The following is a 25,719-nucleotide window of genomic DNA, read 5'->3' as shown; positions in this document are numbered from 1 at the left end:
TACTATTACATTTTAAACAGGGTAACTTGTAATCTGTAACCTATTACATTTCCAAAGTAACCTTCCCAACACTGCCGTACACACAGTTTCAATGGAGGGACTGAGAGCTCTCGGACTAAATCTAAAATATCTTAAACTGTGTTCCGAAGATAAACGGAGGTCCCACGGGTTTGGAACAACATGAGGGTGAGTTATTAATGACATAATATTGATTTTTGGGTGAACTAACCCTTTAAGGATGTATCAACTTACAGCGCTCCAAATTCTCAGACTACCTAAATCCATTTAATAAAAACGAATATATAATATAAAACATGTTTTTTTTTTAATATTTGATTGATATATTTTACGAGCAAATCACGAACAAACCCTGAATGTATTGTTTAGATTTACATATTTAAGTTTCACTTCAACAATATTTTTTTTCTTTTCTTCTTCTTTTTTTTCCGATTTCGTTTTCCCCCAGTGTTTGCCTGACGTTGATGACGGAAAAGAGGGGGAAAGTATACAACTGGTTCATTAGACGCCCACGAGCTGATCTGGTAACACTGTGAGCATCAAGAGAAGTTAGTTGAAGAGGAAGAGAAGCGCGATGGCGTTCACCTCAGCGGTTCTCCTGCTCCTGTCTGTGGGTTTATTCACAGTAACAGACGGTAAGTTTGCAACAAAAAAAACACTTTAAACATGCTTTTGGGCGGTTTACCGATGGCGCCAAGTACAAAAATCATTTATACACTTGATTCATCGGTACTTTTTAAACGATGTTCAAGTTATAAAGTCCGTTCTTTTCAAATTATCATATCATCGCATGTTCTTCTATGAAATGTGTCGCATTTCTACTGTTCTCTTAGGTTTTGGAGATGACTGTAAGAGCTACTTCACCAGCAACGGGTACAGGTCTTCGATTAACTGCGGGTTTATGCTGCACTGCTGTGGAAGCTGCGATAACAGATTCTGCTGCTACTCTGAATCTTCGAGATTATCCTATCATGAGCAAGATATGTGCACTATGTAAGGATTTTTAAGCATTTTCTTTCTTAATACAATTGTCCGTTAGACCCAAAAGTTACAAAATGGTTTGAGTCTTCAAAAATGACACCCACACACACACACACACACACACACACTTGGGTCAGTTAATGGTTTAATATCCCTCGTCATCCATAGCTGTGATCTACTGATAATTCTGTTAACTGAATCAGAGATTCAATCCAGAGATTTACACTTGAATGTGTTGTGTATATTGTGTTAAAGGGTTAGTTTACCCCAAAAATTTAATTAGCCAGTGTTTTACTCACCCTCGAAGAATCCTAGGTGTAAATGACTTTCTTCTTTCAGACAAATCCAGTCGGAGTTATATTAAAAACTATCCTGGCTATTCCAAGCTATAATTTTGTAGTCAGCGGGTGTTGCAGTTGAACAGTCCACAAGTCAAGCGAAAAGTGTTTATTACTTTTGTAATATGGATATTTTTCTTACAAAACACATGGATTCTCTAAAGGGGGCCTATATTCATCCCCGGAGCCGTGTGCGGTACGTTTTATTATGAATGTGCAAGCTTTATTTGAAGACTAGTGGAGTGTTAAACTGCAACACCCACTGACTATAATGAAATAGCTTGGAATAGCCAGGATAATTTTTAATATAACGTCTGAAAGAAGAAAGTCATATACACCTAGGATGCTTCAAGGGTGAGTAAAACACAGGCTAATTTAAATATTTGGGTGAACTAACCCTTTAATATCGTTTTTGATCTTAGTCTAATCGTTGATTTAAATCTCAAACCCTATCTTGAAATTTACTTGCGTTTCCAGCATTGCATCAGGTTCTGTCCTTCCCTTTTCTTGCACTACCCACCATTTCCCACCGTTTTTTTCACTGAAATGCAGTTTGCAAAAAGCACCCTACTCCCTGTAGGTGCATGTTACACTTTTAACAGCCCCTTTGTTACTTACAGAACAAACACTTTAAAAAGCGGTTTTGTTCACATCAATTTAAAGACAAGGCAGGAGAGAAGTAGTATGATGCAACTTCTACATTTTTGAGGGCGTTAACGTGACCCAGGCAAGATTGGCCATGATCAAAAGAGTTAAAAAATGTTGTAAGAAATATTTTATACAAACAATTGTTTTCAATTTTTTTTTAAGTGGAAATGTTTGCAATTGTGGCCCTGGTTTGAATCCTGATTTGATATTACTGTTTATAATGATATTATGTTTTTAATATTTCAGAGTGGTTTCATTAAATTAATTAAAAAAAAATATATATATAAATAAGATTTATAGATTAAATTTAGGGCTGTGCAAAAAATTGAATGCGATTTTCATGCGCATCTCATCAGTAAAGATGCTCCTGTAATTAGAAGTATATCTCGAGCACGTGCGTTCGGATCAGGGCTGCCAGGTTTTCACAACAAATCCTGCCCAGTTGCTTCTCAAAACTAGTCCAAAACGAGTCCAATCGCGCTTCCAGGAGGTTCCCCGATAAAAATTGCTTCCCGGGGTTACAATATAAGTTTTTTTACAGGGTTGCCTTAGTAAAATTCGCATTTTAGGTGCTAAATATCACGTTATTTGTATTGGGGTCGCTTCGACCCGCGGACATGAAAAACAACCACAGACTACACCGAGCCGTAATTCACTGACAATCTACACAAAATCGATTTTAAAATCGCAGGCGATTCTTTGTCGATTTTGAAAACGATTTTGTGTTAGTTGTCGGTAGACTACGGCTCTGTGTAGTAACTGCCGCTCCACCTGAACCAGTGTTGCCAAGTCTGCTATTGTTTTTCATGTCCACGGTTTGAAGCAACCCCAATACAAATAACGTGATATTTAGCCCCTAAAATGCGAATTGTACCAGGGCAACCCTTCCAGAAAAATGTATAATTTAACCCCGGGAAGCAATTTTTATCAGGGAACCTCCTGGAAACGCGATTGGGCTAGTTTTGGACTAGGTTTAAGAAGCAACTGGGCAGGATTTGTTGTGAAAACCTGGCAACCCTGATCTGAACGCACGTGCTGGAGATATACTTCTAATTACAGGAGCGTCTTTACTGATGAGATGCGCATGAAAATCGCATTCGATTTTTTGCACAGCCCTAATTAAATTACAGATTAAATATACTAGAAGATGCTTTTTCTAATGCTTGTTACTTCATGTTTTTATCTGTCCAGTGGCAGAAACATTACTGTTATCATTGGTGTATCAATAGCAGGGGTTGTGGTCCTCATCATCTTGTTCATCTGCTGCTGCTGCTGCTGCTGCCCCTGCTGCTGTTGCTATCAAACGTGCAGAAAACCCAGACGTAAGCGTTTAAGTGTTAAAGAAATACTTGAACAAAAACTGAAAATGTTCTTGTCATCAGGCCATTCAAGATGTAGATGAGTTTTGTTTTTTGATCAGAAAAGATTTGGAGAAATGTTTCATTTTATCACTGGTTCACCATTGAATCCTCTGCAGTGAATGGGTGCCATCAAAATGAGTCCAAACAGTGGATAAAAACATCACAATGATCCACAAGTATAGGTGCATCTCAATAAATTAGAATGTTGTGAAAAAGTTCATTTATTTCAGTAATTGAAATCAAATTGTGAAACTCTTTTATTAAACAAATTCAGTGCACACAGACTGAAGTAGTCTAAGTCTTTGGTTCTTTTAACTGTGATGATTTTGACTCACATTTAACAAAAACCCACCAATTCTCAGCAAATTAGAATATGATTACATGCAAATCAGCTAATCAACTCAAAACTCCTGCAAATGTTTCCTGAGCCTTCAAAATGGTCTCTCAGTTTGGTTCACTAGGCTACACAATCATGGGGAAGACTGCTGATCTGACAGTTGTCCAGAAGACAATCATTGACACCCTTCATAAGGAGCCTCAAACATTAATTGCTAAAGAAGCTGGCTGTTCACAGAGTGCTGTATCCAAGCATGTTAACAGAAAGTTGAGTGGAACAAAAAAGTGTGGAAGAAAAACAAGCCTCCACAGGGTTTTCCCCTTTGAGCTTCTCTATGGACGCCAGCCCCGAGGGGTGCTGGATATACTGAGAGAAACTTGGGAGGAGGGGCCATCTCAGGGCAAAAATGAAATTCAGTATGTGCTGGACTTGAGGACAAAACTCCACACTTTGGGGTGGCTATCAATGGAGAATTTGTTACAAGCCCAGGACCGCCAGAGCCAGCTGTATAACAGGGGAACTTGATTACGCAAATTTGCACCGGGAGAGAAAGTACTTGTATTACTCCCAACATCGAGCTCTAAGTTAATGGCTAAGTGGCAGGGACCGTTTGAGGTCGCATGACATGTCGGAGATCTCAATTATGGGGTAATATGGTCCGATAGGAACGGGGCACATCAGATCTATCACCTCAACCTCCTTAAAAAATGGAATGAGGCAGAATCAGTGATGTTGGCAACGGTGATTGGCGGGGAGCATGATCTCGGACCAGAGGCGAATGTCAAACCACAATCCCTCGCCCTGGCCCCAGGGGGGGATCACCTCTCGCCATCCCAACTGATCTAACGAAATTACAGACAGAGTTTGCCGATGTCTTCTCGCCCCTACCGGGCCGTACTAACCTGATTCAGCACCATATCGAGACCGAGCCGGGCGTGGTAGTTCGCAGCCGGCCGTATCGCTTACCTGAGCACAAGAAAAAGGTAGTTCTGGCTGAATTAGGCGCAATGCTTGACATGGGGGTAATAGAAGAATCCTAGTAACTGGGATAGTAACTGGGCAAGCCCGATAGTTTTAGTTCTGAAAACGGATGGCTCAGTCCGGTTCTGTGTGGATTACCGCAAGGTGAATGCTGTGTGTCGAAATTCGACACGTATCCAATGCCGCGGGTTGATGGGTTGCTTGATCCGCTAGGCATGGCTCGTTTTTATTCGACATTGGACTTAACAAAGGGTTATTGGCAGATCCCCTTGTCTCCATTATTCAAAGAAAAGACAGCTTTCACAACGCCGTTTGGATAACACCAGTTTGTTACCCTTCCATTTGGGTTGTTCAGGGCACCTGCTACCTTTCAGCGCCTCATGGATAAGATTCTGCGGCCCCATGCTGCATATGCGGCTGCCTACCTGGATGATATCATTATATTTAGTAATGATTGACAGCAGCATATGCAGCATCTGAGGGCTGTCCTGAGATCGCTGAGGGGGCGGGGCTCACGGCCAACCCAAAGAAGTGTGCGATTGGGCGTGTGGAAGTAAGGTATCTGGGCTTCCACATGGGACATGGACAGGTGCGCCCCCAAATTGACAAGACAGCCGCTATTGCGACCTGCGCATGTCCCAAGACCAAAAAGGAGGTAAGGCAGCTCTTGGGGCTGGCGGGATATTATAGACAGTTTATTCCTAATTATTCGGACCTCACCAGCCCTTTGACTGACCTCACTAAAAAGGAGGTGCCAGATACGGTCCAGTGGATGGCTGCCCTGTGTGGCGGGCCGTTGTTACACTCTCCTGATTTTTCTCTCCCTTTTCTGTTGCAGACGGACGCGTCGGACAGGGGCCTGGGTGCAGTCCTGTCACAGGAGATAGAGGGGGAGGAACGGCCGGTGCTGTATATTAGCCGGAAGCTTTCGAAGACAGAGGCTAAGTACAGCACCATAGAGAAAGAGTGCCTTGCCATCAGATGGGCCGTCCTCACCCTCTGCTATTATCTCCTGGGACGGGAGTTCACCCTCTGTTCGGACCACGCTCTGCTGCAGTGGCTCAGCCGCATGAAGGATACCAACGCGCGGATCACTCGTTGGTATCTGGCTCTTCAGCCTTTTAAGTTCAAGGTGATCCACAGGCCGGGTGTTCAGATGGCGGTAGCCGACTTCCTCTCCAGAAATGGGGGGTGGGGGGGAGTGCTGCAGGCCGGATGGCTCCCCGGCCTGAGTCGGGCGGTGGGGGTATGTGGCAGGGGGCAGCGTGGGTTTAGCGAAGTCTGCAGCGGGAGAGAGAATCAGTAGACGAGCGGTAAGTGAGTGGTTTGGGCAAAAACGATCAACACCTGTTTCTTGTTCAGTAATTGGCGCGGAGAGAGTATAAAATGCCAGGAGAGACCGAAGCAGTCGAGAGAGAGATGGACTGCTGACGCGAACCAGAAACGGAACCGGTACAAGTAACCTGGAAGTGTTGTGCGATCGTGTCTGTGTTTATGTCAGAGTAAAAGTCACCATTGGTGTTTATAAAGAGTTTTGAGTTAATAAATTCGTCAGCAGTCCAGCCGACTCCTTTGTCATCTTCCTTTCCTCTCACGAACTTACTACAGTGGGTTTTTGTTAAATGTGAGCCAAAATCATCTGTGGACTGCTTGTGGATCTTTGTGATGTTCTTATCAGCTGTTTTGACTCTCATTCTGACGGCACCCATTCACTGCAGAGGATCCACAGGTGATGTAATCCTAAAATTCTCCAAATCTGTTCTGATGAAGAAACAAACTCATCTACATTCTACATGACGAGTAAATGTTCAGCACATGTTTCTTTTTTGGGTGAACTGTTCCATTAATGGGGTTTGTAAATAATTCAGGGGGCTAAAAAAATGTAATTATTATTTGATTTTTGTCTTGTTTTTTTTTTCCACAGCTGCGGTACAAACACATGTAACTACAGTCATGAATACACAATCCATTCAGCCGCAGCCTGTAATGCTGGGAGTCCAATCCCAACAATACCAACCAGTGCCGACTCAAGCAGGTTACGGGGGTCAGCCTATGCAGACAGGACCATTTCAGGGACAGTCAAAACCAGGACCCCCACCCTCGTATCACGTGGCCAGTAAGAACACCTAGTACTGGATAGACTGAGACCATAAAGTAGTCTTTTCTGTGAAAGTAACTAGTGTCTTTTACTGTTTCCAGCGAGTCCTGGATATCCCACTATTCAGGGAGGCCAGGCCATGTACCCCATGCAGCCGCCTGCCCAGCCGGTTCATGCTCCTATGCTTTCAGAGACATCGAAACAGCCGGCTTACAACCCCGCCTACATGCAGCCACCAAACACTGGTTACTAAACCGCAACCGTGTGTCAAATCAGTCATTGCTGGATTGTGGAGTTTGACGCACTTTCACAAGGCAGTAAAAATGTGCATTATACAAGACTATTTGATGTGCTATAGTCAGGGTTATTACCGTTTTTAATTTTAGTTATTTAGTTTTATTACTTTCAGTTTCTTTCAGTTTAGTTTTCGCTTTGTGACACTGGAAAAATGCATTTTGGAATTGTAAATATAAAAACATTTTTTTTTTTAATGTTTACATGAAAATACCATTTAAATCTTTCTGCAAGCAATGAATGACATTTTTTTTAATGCTGTTTTATTTTTTATTATTGTTTTCTGCGTTCAGTATTAATTATTAAAGTATACACTGATGTATATGATGTTAATGTACTAAAAAAACTAAAATATAAAATATAACTAGCCATTTTAATTTTTATTATTTTTGTTAGTTAATACTATTTAGTTACATTTTATGTAATCCTGTTATTGACTTTTCATATTAAGTTTCATTATGTAGACCACATTTAAATGTTTTGTGTTTTTCCCTACATTTCAAATGTCAGGACGTGTGATTCTATTTAAAGAAAGTATCACCAAGTTTTCCATTTTGAGTTTTTTTGCTTTGAGGGTCTAAAATGCAACCGCATTAAACGTTAAATGTCTTAAGACTGAACTGCTGTGAAAACCAATATTATATTTGTGTGATGCTGATTCATTATATGAAATGAAATAAATATATACATGTCTGCCCTCATTTCTTGAATTTTCGGATCATTTTAAATGCATTTAAATAAACTGAATCATGCAGTGAAAGAACGCGCACTGGTGTAAATACTAGACTTCCTATTGCTTTAGTTATATGTTTAGTTTACCCAAAAATCTAAATTATGTCATTAATAACTCACCCTCATGTCGTTCCAAACCCGTGAGACCTATCTACGGAACAGAGTTTAAGATATTTTAGATTTAGTCCGAGAGCTCTCAGTCCCTCCATTGAAGCTGTGTGTACGGTCTACTGTCCATGTCCAGAAAGGTAAGAAAAACATAATCAAAGTAGTCCATGTGACATCAGAGGGTCAGTTAGAATTTTTTGAAGCATCGAAAATACATTTTGGTCCAAAAATAACAAAAACTACAACTTTATTCAGCATTGTCTTCTCTTCCGTGTCTGTTATGAGAGAGATTTCAAAACAAAGCAGTTTGTGATATGCGGTTCGCGAACGAATCACTTGATGTAACCAGATCTTTTGGAACCAGTTCACCAAATTGAACTGAATCATTTTAAAAGGTTCATGTCTCCAATATGCATTAATCCACAAATGACTTAAGCTGTTAACTTTTTTAATGTGGCTGACACTCCTTCTGAGTTCAAACAAACCAATATCCCGGAGTAATTCATTTACTCAAACAGTACACAGATTGAACTGCTGTGAAGAGAGAACTGAAGATGAACACCGAGCCGAGCCAGATAACGAATAACAGACTGACTCGTTCCCTGAGTCAAGAACCAGTTGCATCGGTTTTCGGATCACCAGTAGTTCTTTCGGACAGTTCGATTCAATAAACCGGTTGAAGAAAACGGTTCACCCGTTCTTTTGCGCTCGACGTAATGGCGTCATTGGCCATGATTGCCCTTGATTCAGACCTTCGGTTTACCTGGGCTCATAACATTAGCACAGAATCAGTTCAGAATCAATCACCAAAAGAATCAGCTCCTCGGTTCTCGAATCGGACGCGTCTGACAGAAACGGTTCTTGACTCGTGATCTAGTTACATCGAATGATTCATTCGCGAACCGGATATCACAAACTGCTTTGTTTTGAACTCTCTCTCATAACAGACACGGAAGAGAAGACAATACTGAATAAAGTCATAGTTTTTGCTATTTTTGGACCAAAATGTATTTTCGATGCTTCAAAAAATTCTAACTGACCCTCTGATGTCACATGGACTACTTTGATGATGTTTTTCTTACCTTTCTGGACATGGACAGTAGACCGTACACACAGCTTCAATGGAGGAACCGAGAGCTCTCGGACTAAATCTAAAATATCTTAAACTGTTTTCCGAAGATAAACCGAGGTCTCACGGGTTTGGAACGACATGAGGGTGAGTTATTAATGACATAATTTAGATTTTTGGGTAAACTATCCCTTTAAGTAACATGGTAGTTCTCTCATAAGTCATCGATGTTAGCAAGACAAATCTATTTCGACAGGGAAAATTTTGCTCACACAGAAACACGCACACATGTAAAAAAAAATAAAGGGCACTTTCTCAAGGAACATAAAGGGAGAGGTGCTGAAATCCCATTTGATGTCTAAGTGTACACGTGCCTGGTTTGGACTGTCTTTTATGGTATGTTTAGTGAATTTGCAGCACTTGAATGTATATGGGGCCCCCTACTGGTGAAATAATAAAGAAACAATCTCTATTACTAATCATCTAACACAGGCACAGGTCCTGCATGCTCACTCTCCCTGCAGCACTTTAATCTGCCGGTGTGTTTTACACGAGAGGATCAGCGTCCCTCATCTACAACGAGAGGTGTGATCTTTTTAGGTGGATCAGAGGATAATGCTGATACCAATGATTTCATATCATTGAAAGCTTCAGATTAAATATTTAATAAAAATGTCATACCGGGACCTTCTGGTGAAAATGACTTCTCTCTGATGATGCATGCCAGACTTCTCCAAACATCAGTCAGAAAAATTAAATAACCGGTGTCTTAAATAACCGACAAATTATTAGTAACAAAACACATGAGTGTAAATGATGCAATTTCTACCTTTGATCTCGTAGGTGTCTGATTCACTATGAAAAGTGTGCACTGACTGTCTTGACTGAACTTCTCACTCCTTCCCTCATTGTAGCCACCTACCCTCATCTACTTTCACATCTCAGATGAGCGGAGAGGTTCACTGAAAAGAATCGGATCGAAAGACTGATTCAGTCATGATCCTGTTTCTGGCAAAATGATCTACAGGCACAATGGAAAAGAAAAACAGATTTAACTGACACTGAAAAGTCCAAAATTAGGAAATGCCTATGAGAAGTATGCAACACTACAGAAATGTCAACTTTAAGGCATGAACATTGGACAATGAAATGCTCATTTGGCTATTGGGGTTTCAAAAATCTGTTGAGAAGATGCATATAAACAGCAAGTGACTTTAAGAATTAAGGCAAAGATTTCAAGTTAAACTGAATTAGTAACAGATCTTATGCATATCCAGATTGTGACGCACATCTGGGTGAAGAGTATAATCAGAACTGGGTTCATCCATTGGTTGGATGGAGGCAGATCTGAATGTGATTTGCTGCATTCAAATTGCATACTTCCAAAAACCGCTTACTTCCAAAAACCGTTTATGAACAGAGTAACTGTGTTGTGGAAAGTTACCTTTAAAAGCGACGCAAAAGCTTACTTATATGTTTTTAATATAAAAAGTTATATTTTTGCCAAATGATTTTTGACATTATTATTACCATAGTGGTTTTTCAGGATGGCCTTTGTTGTGTTCATCTCCTTCTGCCCGAGTAAAAGAATGAGAAAGCTTCATGGTAAGTGTCATATTTGTGTAAAAAGAGCTACATGTGGGTTTTCTTCATACTAAATACTGTCTTTTGATTCATCTTTTGTAGTACATATGGTGCGAAGAATTACAGTCATGATTGCACGATACCATTCACAGGAGAGTCAGTACTTACCTTACCCAGCTAATAACCTTCACCCAGTTTATGGATTGCAACCCATTCCGATTGGACCTACGCCGGGACAACAATATGCCCCAGGACCAGCATTCACATATCTGGAGGCTGGTAAGATCTGCTAACATCTACCTGTTTCAAAAAGAATAAAGCCTAGCACATTCTACAAGACCAAATGTTGTTGAACTTTTATTGTTTTAAGTCTGTGACAAGAAGTTCATGTTGCAACAAAATTGCCATACTTGTGCTTAAAGGTCCCGTTCTTCGTGATCCCATGTTTTAAACTTTAGTTAGTGTGTAATGTTGTTGTTGTTAGAGTATAAATAATATCTGTAAAATTCTAAAGCTCAAAGTTCAATTCCAAGCGAGATATTTTTTATTTAACAGAATTCGCCTACAAAAAATGACCCATTTGGACTACATCCCTCTAGTTCCTGCAGTAATGACGTCACTAAAACCTTTTTTTGACTAACCTCCGCCCACATGAATTCACAAAAAAGGGGGCGTGGTCTTGTTGCGCTCCGACGGAGAAGAGGAAGAGCTGCGTTTGTGTTTGTCGCCATGTCGTCCAAACGCTGTTATTTTAATCTCGGAGTCCAATCACCTTTGTTTGGGCTTCCCAGGGACGCTGTACTTGGAGATTAATGGTTACAATTTATGTTTAACTCGGTTCCCGAAAATTATAATCCACATGTAAAACTATGTGCAGCACATTTTGCTGAGGACAGCTTCCTCAATCTCAATCAGTTTAATGCCGGATTCGCACAAATATTATTCTTGAAAGATGGAGCAGTTCCCTTTTTCCTTAAGTGTATTTTATTATTTAAGTTGATGCGTTTAACAGTTTCTGTAACTTATTACACAAAGGGCATCGCTGTTTAGCTTTGTTAACTAGATGTTAGGACTGTGCAAAAAATCTAATGCGATTTTCATGCGCCTCTCGTCAGTAAAAACGCTCCTGTGATTATAAGTACATCTCCAGCACGTGCATTCAGTTCAGGATTGCCAGGTTTTCAAAACAAATCCTGCCCACTTGCTTCTCAAAACTAGTCCAATCACGTTTCCAGGAGGGCAGTGCGCGCTCAGCTGCTGTCAAATCACAACACAGGAACCGCTGGCCCAATCACAACTCGTTACGTATTTCTGAAGGAGGGACTTTATAGAACAAGGAAGTCATCAACCCGTTTTTATGAAAGTGAAAACAGCAGTATATAGATAGGTGAATTGTGTGAAAAATACAGTTTTTTTACACGCGAAACATGAACACGTTATATTGCACACTGTAAACACAATCAAAGCTTCAAAAAAGCACGAAAACGGGACATTTAATATACATAAAGAGACAATTCACCCTAAAATTCTGTCATCATTTACTCACCTTCAAGCACAAAAGATGATATGTTGAAGAATGTTGGTAACCAGATGGTTGACGGTAGCCATGCACTGACTTCCATAGTATTTATTTTTCTTTAGAATATCCTCCTTTGTGCTTAAAGCTGTAGTCCGTAACATTTGATGCTCTAGCGGTTAATAAACAGAACTGCTTGCGTCTTGCGGAAGAACATTGTAGCCGGAGCTACTTCTCTCTGTTTGAAAAATCACAAAGATACTGGGTTACTCCGCCGCGGTACCCCAAAGCAATCTAAAATAGTCCGAATATAAGGAGGGCAAGACACAAAAGGTCATTGCAAAAGAGGCTGGCTGTTTACAGAGCCCTGTGTCCAAGCAAATTAATAGAGAGGCAAGGGAAGGAAAAAAAGTGTACAAGCAATAGGGATAACTGCACCCTGCAGAGGATTGTGAAACAAAACCCATTCAAAAATGTGGGGGAGATTCACAAAGAGTGGACTGCAGCTGGAGTCAAGAACCTCAAGAACTTCAAGAACCACTACACACAGACGTATGCAAGACATGGGTTACAGCTGTCACATTCCTTGTGTCAAGCCACTCTTGAACAACAAACAGCGTCAGAAGCGTCTCGCTTCAAAAAGGACTGGACTGCTGCTGAGTCGTCCAAAGTTATGTTCTCTGATGAAAGTGAATTTAGCATTTCCTTTGGATATCAGGGTCCCAGAGCCTGGAGGAAGAGAGGAGAGGCACACAATCAACGTTTCTTGAGGTCCAGTGTAAAGTTTCCACAGTTAGTGATGGTTTGGGGTGCCATGTCATCTGCTGGTGTTGTTCCACTGTGTTTTCTGAGGTCCAACGTCAACGCAGCCGTATACCAGGAAGTTTTAGAGCACTTCATGCTTCCTGCTGCTGACCAACTTTATGGAGATGCAGATTTAATTTTCCAACAGGACTTGGCACCTGCACACAGTGCCAAAGCTACCATTACCTGGTTGAAGGACCATCGTATCTCTGTTCTTAATTGACCAGCAAACTTGTCTGACCTTAACCCCATAGAAAATCTATGGGGTATTGTGAAGAGGAAGATGAGATTTCAGACCCAACAATGCAGAAGAGCTGAAGGCCACTATCAGAGCAACCTGGGCTCTCATTAACCCTCTTGGCGCCACGGTCGAGTTTACTCGACAAGATGCGGCACTGAATAAAACGGCCGATTTTGTCAAATAGGGTGTCAAATTTCATGCAACCTCCCCTGCACCAGATAGCAGACATGTAATACTTCATCTCTGACTCAAAAAAACGTAATGCTCCTATACAAAATCTTCGAGCTAGAGCGCATTGAATCAGTGCGAAAAAAAGCGGAGCTAGTGTGAGAGTGAGCCATTTTATCAGAGCAATATTGTCAACGTCAGCGAGTATTGGCAATAGATTATTATTATTATCATTATTATTATTATCTAATGGCATCAATAAAGCTTCAATGAACCCACGATGAAGTGTTGGGACTTCTATTCGCGGACACTGATTCTGAAGGGGAATAGCTGCATTCAGAAGATGACGGTGATACTGAAAGTGAAAGTAGCCCTTAACCAAGCACAAACGGTGAATCCTTTGCCTAATGTAAATGGTCCTTTGCCAAATGTCAGAGGTGTGAACAATGTTTGCCGGGGTCAGGGTGTTCATCGCGAAATTAGCAGGCGTGTTATTGTTGCGGGGACGAGGCGGGAGATTTTTACCGCGCTGGACATGTAACGTTATATTTGTCTTCTGACCGCGCCTCTCCGCAATCGCGGCGATAGTATTGTAGTGGAGACTTTGTCTTATGCCACTGGGTATGTTAGACGAGGTCGAAGTATTCATAGGAAAGTTAGGAGGCAAGGTGGGGAGTCGCAATGACACTGGGTGCTTCTCAATATCCCTACTCGTCTCCTCGCTCCTCCGTCCTCCATCCTATGACCCGGAAACCGATCGAACACAGCCATCTTGAAGGACATCTCAATTCTCTAATTGCACCACGAGGAGACGAGGATCGAGGAGGGAGGAGGCTTCATGAGGAGAGATGAGCGAGGATACACAGGTGTATCCTATGCGGAAGTATTTTATCGACTTAACGTGACGCACGTATAAATTCTCCTCCCCCTTCACATCTGTTGTAACAATTTTTATTTATATTTTACCTTTTCACTTCAAATAAACCATGCATGTCATATATTTCAAACAGGGCATCTTGCTTTATTAATATTTATTATGAATGTCTTAATTAACAAACTTTAACAACATAAGGGCAGATCCCTTTAATTACAGCTGATGACACTTTGAAGTAACGCTGAAGGGAGCGAGGATAAATCATTTCACTTGATTCAAGTCCTCCATCCTCACGTCTTTTCCTTGCGTCCTTCCCTCGCATCCTGAAAGGGTGGAGCTAAGACACGAGGAAAGGAAGCGAGGAAAGGAAACGAGGATGCACAAATATGAATTGAGAAGCACCCACAGACTGTTGTCCGAGCTGTGCACACTCGGCGCGTGCGTGAGGCAGATCTGGCCGCGCAGCTCATTGCAGAAGCAGAGGCGATGTGACACGGGGCATAGCTTTTGAACTAAACAGGTCTTGTCTACTTGTGTTTGTGTGTCATATGAATAATATATATGTGCCCCATACATGGAATCAGAGTGCCTGCTGCATGTAGTAAATTGAAAATCCCAACTAATACATGCATTCGGTTTGTTTCTACCATTTATTAGTAATGATTTACACAGTTTGTTTACTACTTACTATTTACCTGAGCATTCGGTATTGTGATATATATTACACAGAAGGTGAGGGACATTTTTTGGGAGAAAGAAGTGCTGCATTTTATTAATCAAACATGTGACTTTTCATGAAAGTTCTATAATTCAAGATGGCCAACCCCATATGACGTCATAATATGCAAACTAGATGGGAAAATAAAATCCCTACATAAGCATTGGGTCATCCTTAATATTTGTATAATTGACAGAAAGTCTCTATCTTTTATAAATTTTAAGATATAGCCTTCTGAAATTAAGATGTCAAAATCGAACATTTTAGGAAAAACCTCTGGCGCCTACCTGAGCAGTGCCACAGACTGATCGACTCCATGCCACGCCGCATTGGTGCAGTAATTCAGAGAAAAGGAGCCCCAACTAAGTATTGAGTGCTGTACATGCTCATACTTTTCGTGTTCATACTTTTTAGTTGGCCAAGATTTCTAAAAATCCTTTCTTTGTAGTGGTCTTAAGTTATATTCAAATTTATACAGAGTTTGGGATTTTCCTTAGTTGTCAGTTATAATCATCAAAATTAAAAGAAATAAACATTTGAAATATATCAATCAGTGTGTAATGAATGAATATAATATACAAGTTTCACTTTTTGAATGGAATTAGTGAAATAAACTTTTTGATTATATTCTAATTATACAGGATTCAGGACAGGCTAAAAACACGGTTTGGAAAATTGATTCATGGTGTACTCGCTTATTATATACATTTTGTAAATTTTGAACACAAAAAAAGTTACGGACCGCAGCTCTGGTTGTTTCTTACCTGCAAATGGCAATATGACCACTAGGAGGAGCCAGAGGAGCTTGATTTTTTTCCACAGATTATCTGACTATGGGTCACTCCTATTTTTAATTACTAGTTTTTGTTTTCCAGCCGGTCAGTTTCCTGCTTCCTTCAGTCAGGCTGCATATGATGAAGATCAGATCATGTACGCTTTTTATTGTAGGCTATATTTTGGACATAGGCCTACTCTTAAAGATAAAGGTTCTTCACTGGCATTAATGGTTCCACAAATTACTTAATACATACAATTCAATTCAATTCAATTCAAGTTTATTTGTATAGCGCTTTTTACAATACAAATCGTTACAAAGCAACTTTACAGAAAATTATGTTTCTACAATATTTAGTAGTAGCTAGTAGTTTGTGCACGTTTGACAGGATTTTAGAAAAATAAAAATAATAATAATAATAATACAAGACGTAGTCAGCTAGATGATGAACTATCAATATTATTAATTAATAGTAATTTATAGGATGCAGTCACACATGTAGCAATAATTGTTAGTTCTGTTTGTTGATTCAAGGTTAGCATCATCTGGGGTCCTCTGAGGGTCAGCATCATCTCTTCTCAGGTGTTCTGGATCCAGACTGGAGCTTGTGTAACGTGGCAAAACATAGAAACAAAATAGAGACATCATTAGCATAGCTGCTGATCCAACAAAGTAAAATTAGTTTAACCCAAGCTAAAGAATAAAAATGCAGATGCAACTACACTCACAATTTAAGAGATACATTATTCGAATGCTTGGCGAAAGAGATGCGTTTTTAATCTAGATATAAACAGAGAGAGTGTGTCTGAACCCCGAACATTATCAGGAAGGCTATTCCAGAGTTTGGGAGCCAAATGTGAAAAAGCTCTACCTCCTTTAGTGGACTTTGCTATCCTAGGAACTACCAAAAGTCCAGCGTTTTGTGACCTTAGGGTGCGTGATGGGTTGTAGCGTGGTAGAAGGCTAGTTAGGTACGCAGGAGCTAAACCATTTAGGGCCTTATAGGTAAGTAATGATAATTTGTAACAGATACGGAACTTAATAGGTAGCCAGTGCAGAGACTGTAAAATTGGGGTAATATGATCATATTTTCTTGACCTGGTAAGGACTCTAGCTGCTGCATTTTGGACTACCTGTAGCTTGTTTATTGACGAAGCAGGACAACCACCTAGAAGTCCATTACAATAGTCCAGTCTAGAGGTCATGAAAGCATGAACTAGCTTTTCTGCATCAGAAACAGATAACATGTTTCGTAGCTTGGCAATGTTTCTAAGATGGAAGAATGCGGTTTTTGTAACATTGGAAATATGATTTTCAAAAGACAAATTGCTGTCCAATATAACACCCAGATTTCTGACTGTAGAGGAAGTAACAGTGCATCCGTCTAGTTGCAGATTGTAATCTACAAGATTCTGTGTGGTGTTTTTTGGTCCAATAATTAATATCTCTGTCTTATCCGAATTTAATTGGAGAAAATTATTTGTCATCCAATCTTTTACATTTTTAACACACTCTGTTAGCTTAGATAATTGGGAAGTTTCATCTGGTCTCGTTGAAATATATAGCTGAGTATCATCAGCATAACAGTGGAAGCTAATTCCGTATTTTCTAATAATATTACCAAGGGGCAACATGTATATTGAAAATAGAAGGGGACCTAGGACGGATCCTTGTGGCACTCCATATTTTACTGATGATAAATGAGATGACACCCCATTTAAGTAAACAAAATGGTAGCGATCGGACAGGTAGGATCTAAACCATCTTAGAGCCTGCCCTTGAATACCTGTATAGTTTTGTAATCGATCTATGAGTATGTCATGATCTATGGTGTCGAACGCAGCACTAAGATCAAGTAAGACTAGAAATGAGATGCAGCCTTGATCTGACGCAAGAAGCAGGTCATTTGTAATTTTAACAAGTGCAGTTTCTGTGCTATGGTGGGGCCTAAAACCTGACTGAAATTCTTCATACAGATCATTTTTATGCAGGAAGGTGCTCAATTGAGCAGACACAACTTTTTCTAAAATTTTAGACATAAATGGAAGATTTGAAATAGGCCTATAATTTGCCAGTACACTAGGATCTAGTTTTGGTTTCTTAATAAGAGGCTTGATAACCGCCAGCTTGAATGGTTTTGGGACGTGACCTAAAGATAACGACGAGTTAATGATATTGAGAAGCGGTTCTTCGGCTACAGGTAACAGCTCTTTTAGTAATTTAGTGGGTACAGGATCTAATAAACATGTTGTTGGTTTAGATACAGTGATAAGTTTATTTAGCTCTTCCTGTCCTATATTTGTAAAGCACTGCAGTTTATCTTTGGGTGCGATGGATGAAACTGAAGTGTTAGACGCTGTAGAATCTACATTCGCTATTGTATTTCTAATGTTATCTATTTTATCAGTGAAGAAATTCATAAAGTCATTACTATTTAACATTGGTGGAATATTTGAATCAGGTGGCGTCTGGTAATTTGTTAATTTAGCCACTGTGCTAAATAAAAACCTTGGATTGTTTTGGTTATTTTCAATGAGTTTGTGGATATGCTCTGCCCTAGCAGTTTTTAGAGCCTGTCTATACCTGGACATACTGTTTTTCCATGCAATTTTAAAAACTTCCAAGTTAGTTTTTCTCCATTTGCGTTCAAGACTACGAGTTACTTTCTTGAGAGAGTGAGTATTACTGTTATACCATGGCACAGTACGTTTTTCTCTAACCTTTTTCAATTTGATGGGGGCAACAGCTTCTAATGTATTAGAGAAAATAGTGCCCATGTTGTCAGTAATTTCGTCTAATTCATGTGTATTTTTGGGTACAAATAGCAGTTGAGATAGATCAGGCAGGTTATTTGCGAATCTGTCTTTGGTGGCTGGAACAATAGTTCTGCCCAGACGGTAACGCTGAGACATATAGTTAATATCAGTTATACGCAGCATGCACGATACAAGGAAATGGTCTGTAATATCATCACATTGGGGTACAATATCTATAGCAGTAAGATCGATTCCATGCGATATAATTAGATCTAGTGTATGATTAAAACGATGAGTGGGCCCGGTGACATTTTGCTTGACTCCAAAGGAGTTTATTAGGTCAGTAAACGCAAGTCCTAATGTATCATTTGCATTATCAACGTGACTATTAAAATCTCCCATGATTAGCGCCTTATCAACTGTAACTAGAAGGTCTGAGAGGAAATCTGCAAATTCTTTTAGGAATTCTGTATACAGCCCTGGTGGTCTATACACAGTAGCCAGAGCAAGAGATACATTAGATTTCTTTTGCATGTCTGACAGTGTAACATTTAGCAGAAGTATTTCAAAAGAGTTAAACCTGTATCCTGTTTTCTGGGTAACATTGAGAATATCACTATATATTGTTGCAACACCTCCTCCACGACCAGTCTGACGGGGCTCATGCTTATACATAGAACCTTTACATCACACAAAAGCTTCTTTATAGTGGAGGAAGGTGTTCTCTAAATATTCACTAAAAAGTTATTTGGGGAACTCAAAATTGTTCTTCTGTGGCATTGCTAAGAAAAACCCCTTTTTAAGATTTTTTAAAGAATGTATCAACTTCCAGAGCTCCAAATTCAGACTACCTAAATCAATAATAAAAAAAAAAATATATATATATATCAAAAATAATATTTTATACATTTTACGAGCAAATAACGAACAAATCCTGACTGTATTGTTCAGATTTACATATTTAACAACTTTCACTTCAACAGGTGTTTTTTTTTTTCTTTTCTTCTTCTTCTTTCGCTTTCGTTTCTCACCAGTGATTGCGTGACTTTGATTACAGAAAATAGGAAAAAAAACTAAAACGGGTTCTTTAGACGCCCACGAGCTGATCTGGTAACACTGTGAGCATCAAGAGAAGTTAGTTGAAGAGGAAGAGAAGCGCGATGGCGTCCGCCTCAGCGGTTCTTCTGTTCCTGTCTGCGGGTTTATTCACGGTAACAGACGGTAAGTTTATTACAAAATCAAAGAAACACTTTAAACATGCTTTTGGGCGGTTTACATATGGCGCCAAGTACAAAAATCATTCATACACTTGATTTATCGGTACTTTTTAAACGATGTTTAAGTTCTAAAGTCCGTTCTCCTGAAATTATCATATAATCACATGGTCTTCTATGAAATGTATCGCATTTCTACTGTACTTTTAGGTTTTGGAGATGACTGTAAGAGCTACTTCACCAGCAATAACGAGTACAGATATTCGGAAAACTGCGGGTTTATGAAGCACTGCTGTGGCACCTGCGATAACAGATACTGCTGCTACTCTGAATCTTCGAGATTATCCGATCATGAGCAAGATTTGTGCACTATGTAAGGATTTTCTTTCTTAATACAATTGTCCGTTAGACTCAAAATGGTTTGAATCTTCAAAATGACACACACACACACACACACACACACATACATATATATATATATATATATTTATAGAGAGAGAGAGAGAGAGAGAGAGAGATAATATATTATATATATTATATATATATAATAGCCTTATTTATATAAATGCAGAATAACATTAATAATTCATAGAAATAAATACACAATTAATGAATTAATATAACTAATATACATTTAATATAGCAAATAAATTGTTTTTGTTTATTATCCACATCCCATTCAATTTGCATAGCAGCAGTTGCAGTAAATTTGCATTATAAACAAAATATACTTATGTCAAGGCTAATTAATCTTGAGCATATTGATTTAAAAATATCATATATCCATACTTTGTTAGATAGCTACTTGTTCAAAAAGGTAGCTTTAGTTTAACATGTAAAATATGTGGATCCTATAGAAACAGTTTAGAATAGCTTAATTAGTCCAGTGTTATTTTAGTATTAGTTATTTATTTTGCTATTTTATCATGCATTAAATATTAATGTATGATATTTGTGGACATATGATGAACATGATAAAGCCAGGTGCTAAATTATTTTTTTCATTTTGATTACACACAAGATGAAAAAAGTTGTTCAGAGGGATTTCAGCATATTTATATATTTATATATTTTCGGCATATTTTTTTATTTTTATTAAAATGTCTCATTAATCAGGCCAGTAATGATTTATTAACAAATCCCTCTGGAGATATCAGAGAAATCACCTTAATTATCTCATTTGAGGTATAGTGCCCAGGGGCACCACAATGTCTTAATATGGCCCTGCCAGGCTCTTCCAAGCTATATCATTGTAGTCAGCAGGTATTGCAGTTTAACACTCCACAAGATAAGAGAAAAGTGTTTATTACTTTTGAAATTTGTCTTACAAAAACACATGGATTCACTAAAGGGGGCCTTTATTCATCCCCCGGAGCCGTGTGCGGTACGTTTTATTATGAATGTGCAAGCTTTATTTGAAGACTAGTGGAGTGTTAAACTGCAACACCCACTGACTACAATGAAATAGCTTGGAATAGCCAGGATAATTTTTAATATAACGTCTGAAAGAAGAAAGTCATATACACCTAGGATGCTTCAAGGGTGAGTAAAACACAGGCTAATTTAAATATTTGGGTGAACTAACCCTTTAGTATCGTTTTTGATCTTAGTCTAATCGTTGATTTAAATCTCAAACCCTATCTTGAAATTTACTTGCGTTTCCAGCATTGCATCAGGTTCTGTCCTTCCCTTTTCTTGCACTACCCACCATTTCCTTTAGAGGTTGTCGTTTTTTTCACTGAAATGCAGTTTGCAAAAAGCACCCTACTCCCTGTAGGTGCATGTTACACTTTTAACAGCCCCTTTGTTACTTACAGAACAAACACTTTAAAAAGCGGTTTTGTTCACATCAATTTAAAGACAAGGCAGGAGAGAAGTAGTATGATGCAACTTCTACATTTTTGAGGGCGTTAACGTGGTGACCCAGGCAAGACGGGGCTTGTTCAGAGTTAAAAACTGTAGTAAGAAATATTTTATACAAACAATTGTTTTCAAATTTTTTTAAGTGGTAATGTTTGCAATTGTGGCCCTGGTTTGAATCCTGATTTGATATTACTGTTTATAATGATATTATGTTTTTAATAATTCAGAGTGGTTTCATTAATTTAATTTAAAAAAATAGATTAAATTATTAAATATACTAGAAGTTGCTTTTTCTAATGCTTGTTACTTCATGTTTTTATCTGTCATACAGCAGAAACAGTGGTATTGCCATTGGTTTATCAATAGCAGGGGTTGTGGTCTTCATCGTCTTGTTAATCACCTGCTGCTGCTGCCCCTGCTGCTGTATCTATCAAATGTGCAGAAAACCCAGACGTAAGTGTTTAAGTGTTAAAGAAATACTTGAACAAAAACTGAAAATGTACTTGTCCTCAGGCCATTCAAGATGTAGATGAGTTTGTTTGTTGATCAGAAAAGATTTTGTTACGTGCCTCCCTTGTGTAGGGTCAGGGATGGCAGAAACAAGGAAATTTTTAAACGAGGTAGAAAAGACAACTTTTCTACCGACCACCTGGAGACCTTCTCTCCTGTCCCAGCACTCCACGGAAAACCACACAGACTTGTCACAGTCTAGAATTTTGGTTTATTAAACAAATTCAAAGAAAAAGATACTAAGCACAGAGCAAAATAAAGTTCAGGAGGGGACCAGGCCAAAATAACACCTTAAAAGTTGTCTTTTCTACCTCGTTCAAAAATTTCCTTGTTTCTGCCATCCCTGACTCTAGACAAGGGAGGCACGTAACAATTGGGGACTCGTCCATTTTTTTTAACTACGCAAATTTGAATTGCAGTTTTCTTGTGGTTGGATGTAAGTTTGTTTGGCTGCTTTAAACTTTGGTGGGTGAGGAGGTCCTTTGTTTTATTGGAAACATGGATTTTGATTTGATAAAGTTCACGCGGTCTCCTTCTTTGGAGGAATACAACCGTTGTCTAAAAAAAGATCTGCTTTTGATAGCTGACTTTTATAATATGACTGTATCTAAAGCTGCACGTAAACAATGCAAATAGACAACTAGCACACATGCTATGGTCTGGGGCAAGTGAAAAGTCTCCAGAGGCAGCAAAGGCCAAGAAGGGCACACTTCAGATGGAGTCTCCAGCTTTTATCCACAAGTTTTCCCTCCAGCAGCCAATCAGAGCATCCAGGTGATTGATCACAACCAGAACCATCTGATCTTCATTAAGCTTTTGCACGGCGTAGAAGGAAGAGAGAGAGAGACAAAACACTGCCAAGACAAATTGTAATCCACATAACTGCAATAACTAAATACTGCACAAATAACACCTTATAAAACAAAATTACGCCCAACGACGTAACAATTTGGAGAAATGTTTAATTTTATCACTGGCTCACCATTGAATCCTCTGCAGTGAATGGGTGCCATCAAAATGAGTCCAAACAGCTGATAAAAACATCACAATGATCCACAAGTACAGGTGCATCTCAATAAATTAGAATGTTGTGAAAAAGTTAATTTATTTCAGTTATTCAAATCAAATTGTGAAACTCGTGTATTAAATAAATGCAGTGCACACAGACTGAAGTAGTCTAAGTCATTGGTTCTTTTAACTGTGATGATTTTGGCTCACATTTAACAAAAACCCACCAATTCTCAACAAATTAGAATATGGCGAAATGCCAATCAGCTAATCAACTCAAAACACCTGCGAATGTTTCCTGAGCCTTCAAAATGCTCTCTCAGTTTGGTTCACTAGGCTACACAATCATGGGGGAGACTGCTGATCTGACAGTTGTCCAGAAGACAATCACTGACACCCTTCACAAGGAGCCACAAACATTCATTGCTAAAGAAGCTGGCTGTTCACAGAGTGCTGTATCCAAGCATGTTAACAGAAAGTTGAGTGCAACGAAAAACTGTGCAAGAAAAAGATGCACAACCAACCGAGAGAACGGCCTTATGAGGATTGTCAAGCAAAATCTATTCAATAATTTGAGTGAACTTCACAATGAATGGACTGAGGCTGGAGTCAAGGCATCAAGAGCCACCACACACAGACGTATCGAGGAATTTGCTGAACCACAGACAACTTCAGAGGTGTCTTACCTGGACTAAATAGAAGAACTGGTCTGTTGGCCAGTGCTCCAAAGTCCTCTTTTCAGATGAGAACAAGTTTTGTATTTAATTTGGAAACCAAGGTCCTAGAGTCTGGAGGAAGGGTGGAGAAGCTCATAGCCCAAGTTGATTGAAGTCCAGTGTTAAGTTTCCACAGTCGGTGATGATTTGGGGTGCAATGTCATCTGCTGGCGTTTTCAAAAAAACACAATGGACCAAAGTCACTGCCACTGTTTACTAAGAAATATTGGAGCTTCTGCTCACCAGCTTTTTCTAGCAGGATTCAAAGAAACCTGGGCTTCCATACCACCTAAGCAGTGCCATAAACTGATCACCTCCATGCCACGCTGAATTGAGGCAGTAATTAAAGCAAAATAAGCCCCTACCAAGTATTGAGTTCATGTACAGTAAATGAACATACTTTCCAGAAGGCCAGCAATTCACTAAAAATGTTTTTTTTTTTTTAATTGGTCTTATGAACTTATGAAGTATTCTAATTTGTTGAAAAAATTAATTGGTGGGTTTTTGTTAAATGTGAGCCAAAATCATCTGTAGACTGCTTGTGGATCTTTGTGATGTTTTTATCAGCTGTTTGGACTCTCATTATGACGGCACCCATTCACTGCAGAGGATCACTGGTGATGTAATCCTAAAATTCTCCAAATCCGTTCTGATGAAGAAACAAACTCATCTACATTCTGCATGATGAGTAAATGTTCAGCACATGTTTCTTTTTGGGTGAACTGTTCTATTAATGGGGTTTATAAATAATTCAGGGGGCTAACAAAATGTTATTATTAATTGATTTCTGTCTTGTTTTTTTTCCACAGCTGCGGTACAAACACATGTAACTACAGTCATGAATACACAATCCATTCAGCCGCAGCCTGTAATGCAGGGAGGCCAGTACCCACAATACCAACCAGTGCCGACTCAAGCAGGTTACGGGGGTCAGCCAATGCAGACAGGACCATATCAGGGACAGTCATATGCACCAGGACCCCCACCCTCGTATCACGTGGCCAGTAAGAACACCTAGTACTGGATAGACTGAGACCATGTAGCAGTCTTTTCTGTGAAAGTAACTAGTGTTTTTTACTGTTTCCAGTGAGTCCTGGATATCCCACTATTCAGGGAGGCCAGGCCATGTACCCCATGCAACCGCCTGCCCAGCCAGGTGCTGCTCCTATGCTTTCAGAGACATCAAAACAGCCGGCTTACAACCCCGCCTACATGCAGCCACCAAACACTGGTTACTAAACCGCAACCGTGTGTCAAATCAGTCATTGCTGGATTGTGGAGTTTGACGCACTTTCTCAAGGCAGTAAGAATGTGCATTATACAAGACTATTTGATGTGCTATAGTCAGGGTTATTACCGTTTTTAATTTTAGTTATTTTGTTTTATTACTTTCAATTTCTTTCAGTTAAGTTTTCGCTCTGTGACACACTGGAAAAAGGATTTTTGAAATTGTAAATAAAAATTATTATAGAAAATTTTACATGAAAATACAATTTCAGTCTTTCTACAAGCAATGAGTGAAAATGTATTCTACACATTTTTTTAAAATGCAGTTAAAGTTTTTATTAGTGTTTTCTGCCTTCAGTATTAATTATTCTGGTATACACGGACATACAATATAAAATTAAATATTCTAAAAAGACTCAAATATAACATAACTTGCCATTTTTTATTTTAATTATTTTTGTTAGTTAATATTCTTTAGTTACAGCTCATGTAATTCTGTTATTGTTTTCATATTAAGTTTCATTGTTTAGACCACAAATGTTTTGTTTTTTCCCTCAATTTCAAATGGCAGAAAGTGTGATTCTATTTAAAGAAAGTGTCAACTAGTTTTTTTCCTTTGAGGGTATAAATGCAACCGCATTTGAATAACAAAGTGTCATGAAATTTCCACTGACATTCTGTACCAACAAGTTTAAATACACAAACTCGCTTTTCAAGCACAGAATGGCTGTTAAGGTAGGGGAAAATTGTTAATTTTGTTATAGCAACCTTTATTAAAGC

The 25,719-nt window shown here is 39.1% G+C and overlaps 1 protein-coding gene across 2 annotated transcripts; it reads left to right on the top strand.

The window, feature by feature from the left end:
- Positions 1 to 455: 455 nt before the first annotated feature.
- Positions 456 to 25,082, top strand: LOC132131959 (protein shisa-5-like). Of its 2 annotated transcripts, none has more exons than XM_059544159.1 (5): positions 456 to 653; positions 852 to 1,011; positions 21,810 to 21,931; positions 24,522 to 24,716; positions 24,800 to 25,082. In XM_059544159.1, the coding sequence occupies exons 1-5, from the start codon at positions 593 to 595 to the stop codon at positions 24,949 to 24,951; spliced, it is 690 nt and encodes a 229-aa protein (XP_059400142.1). In that variant the 5' UTR covers positions 456 to 592; the 3' UTR covers positions 24,952 to 25,082. The 2 variants fall into 2 exon arrangements, with proteins under 2 accessions (XP_059400142.1, XP_059400143.1); XM_059544160.1 differs by lacking the exons at positions 456 to 653; positions 852 to 1,011 and adding exons at positions 19,478 to 19,622; positions 19,826 to 19,868.
- Positions 25,083 to 25,719: the final 637 nt, after the last annotated feature.

Source organism: Carassius carassius, chromosome 48 (genome assembly GCF_963082965.1).
Source record: "Carassius carassius chromosome 48, fCarCar2.1, whole genome shotgun sequence".
Taxonomy (NCBI): Eukaryota; Metazoa; Chordata; class Actinopteri; order Cypriniformes; family Cyprinidae; genus Carassius; species Carassius carassius.
The sequence above is the reverse complement of the archived record's forward strand: the minus strand, read 5'-3'. Positions and strand labels throughout refer to the sequence as shown.

Excerpts from the sequence above, each read along its gene's own strand:
- LOC132131959 (XM_059544159.1), top strand. The coding sequence starts at position 593 with ATGGCGTTCACCTCAGCGGTTCTCCTGCTCCTGTCTGTGGGTTTATTC. Across the intron at positions 1,012-21,809 it reads GAGCAAGATATGTGCACTAT|CAGAAACAGTGGTATTGCCA; the intron begins GTAAGGATTTTT and ends TCTGTCATACAG. Across the intron at positions 21,932-24,521 it reads AATGTGCAGAAAACCCAGAC|CTGCGGTACAAACACATGTA; the intron begins GTAAGTGTTTAA and ends TTTTTTCCACAG.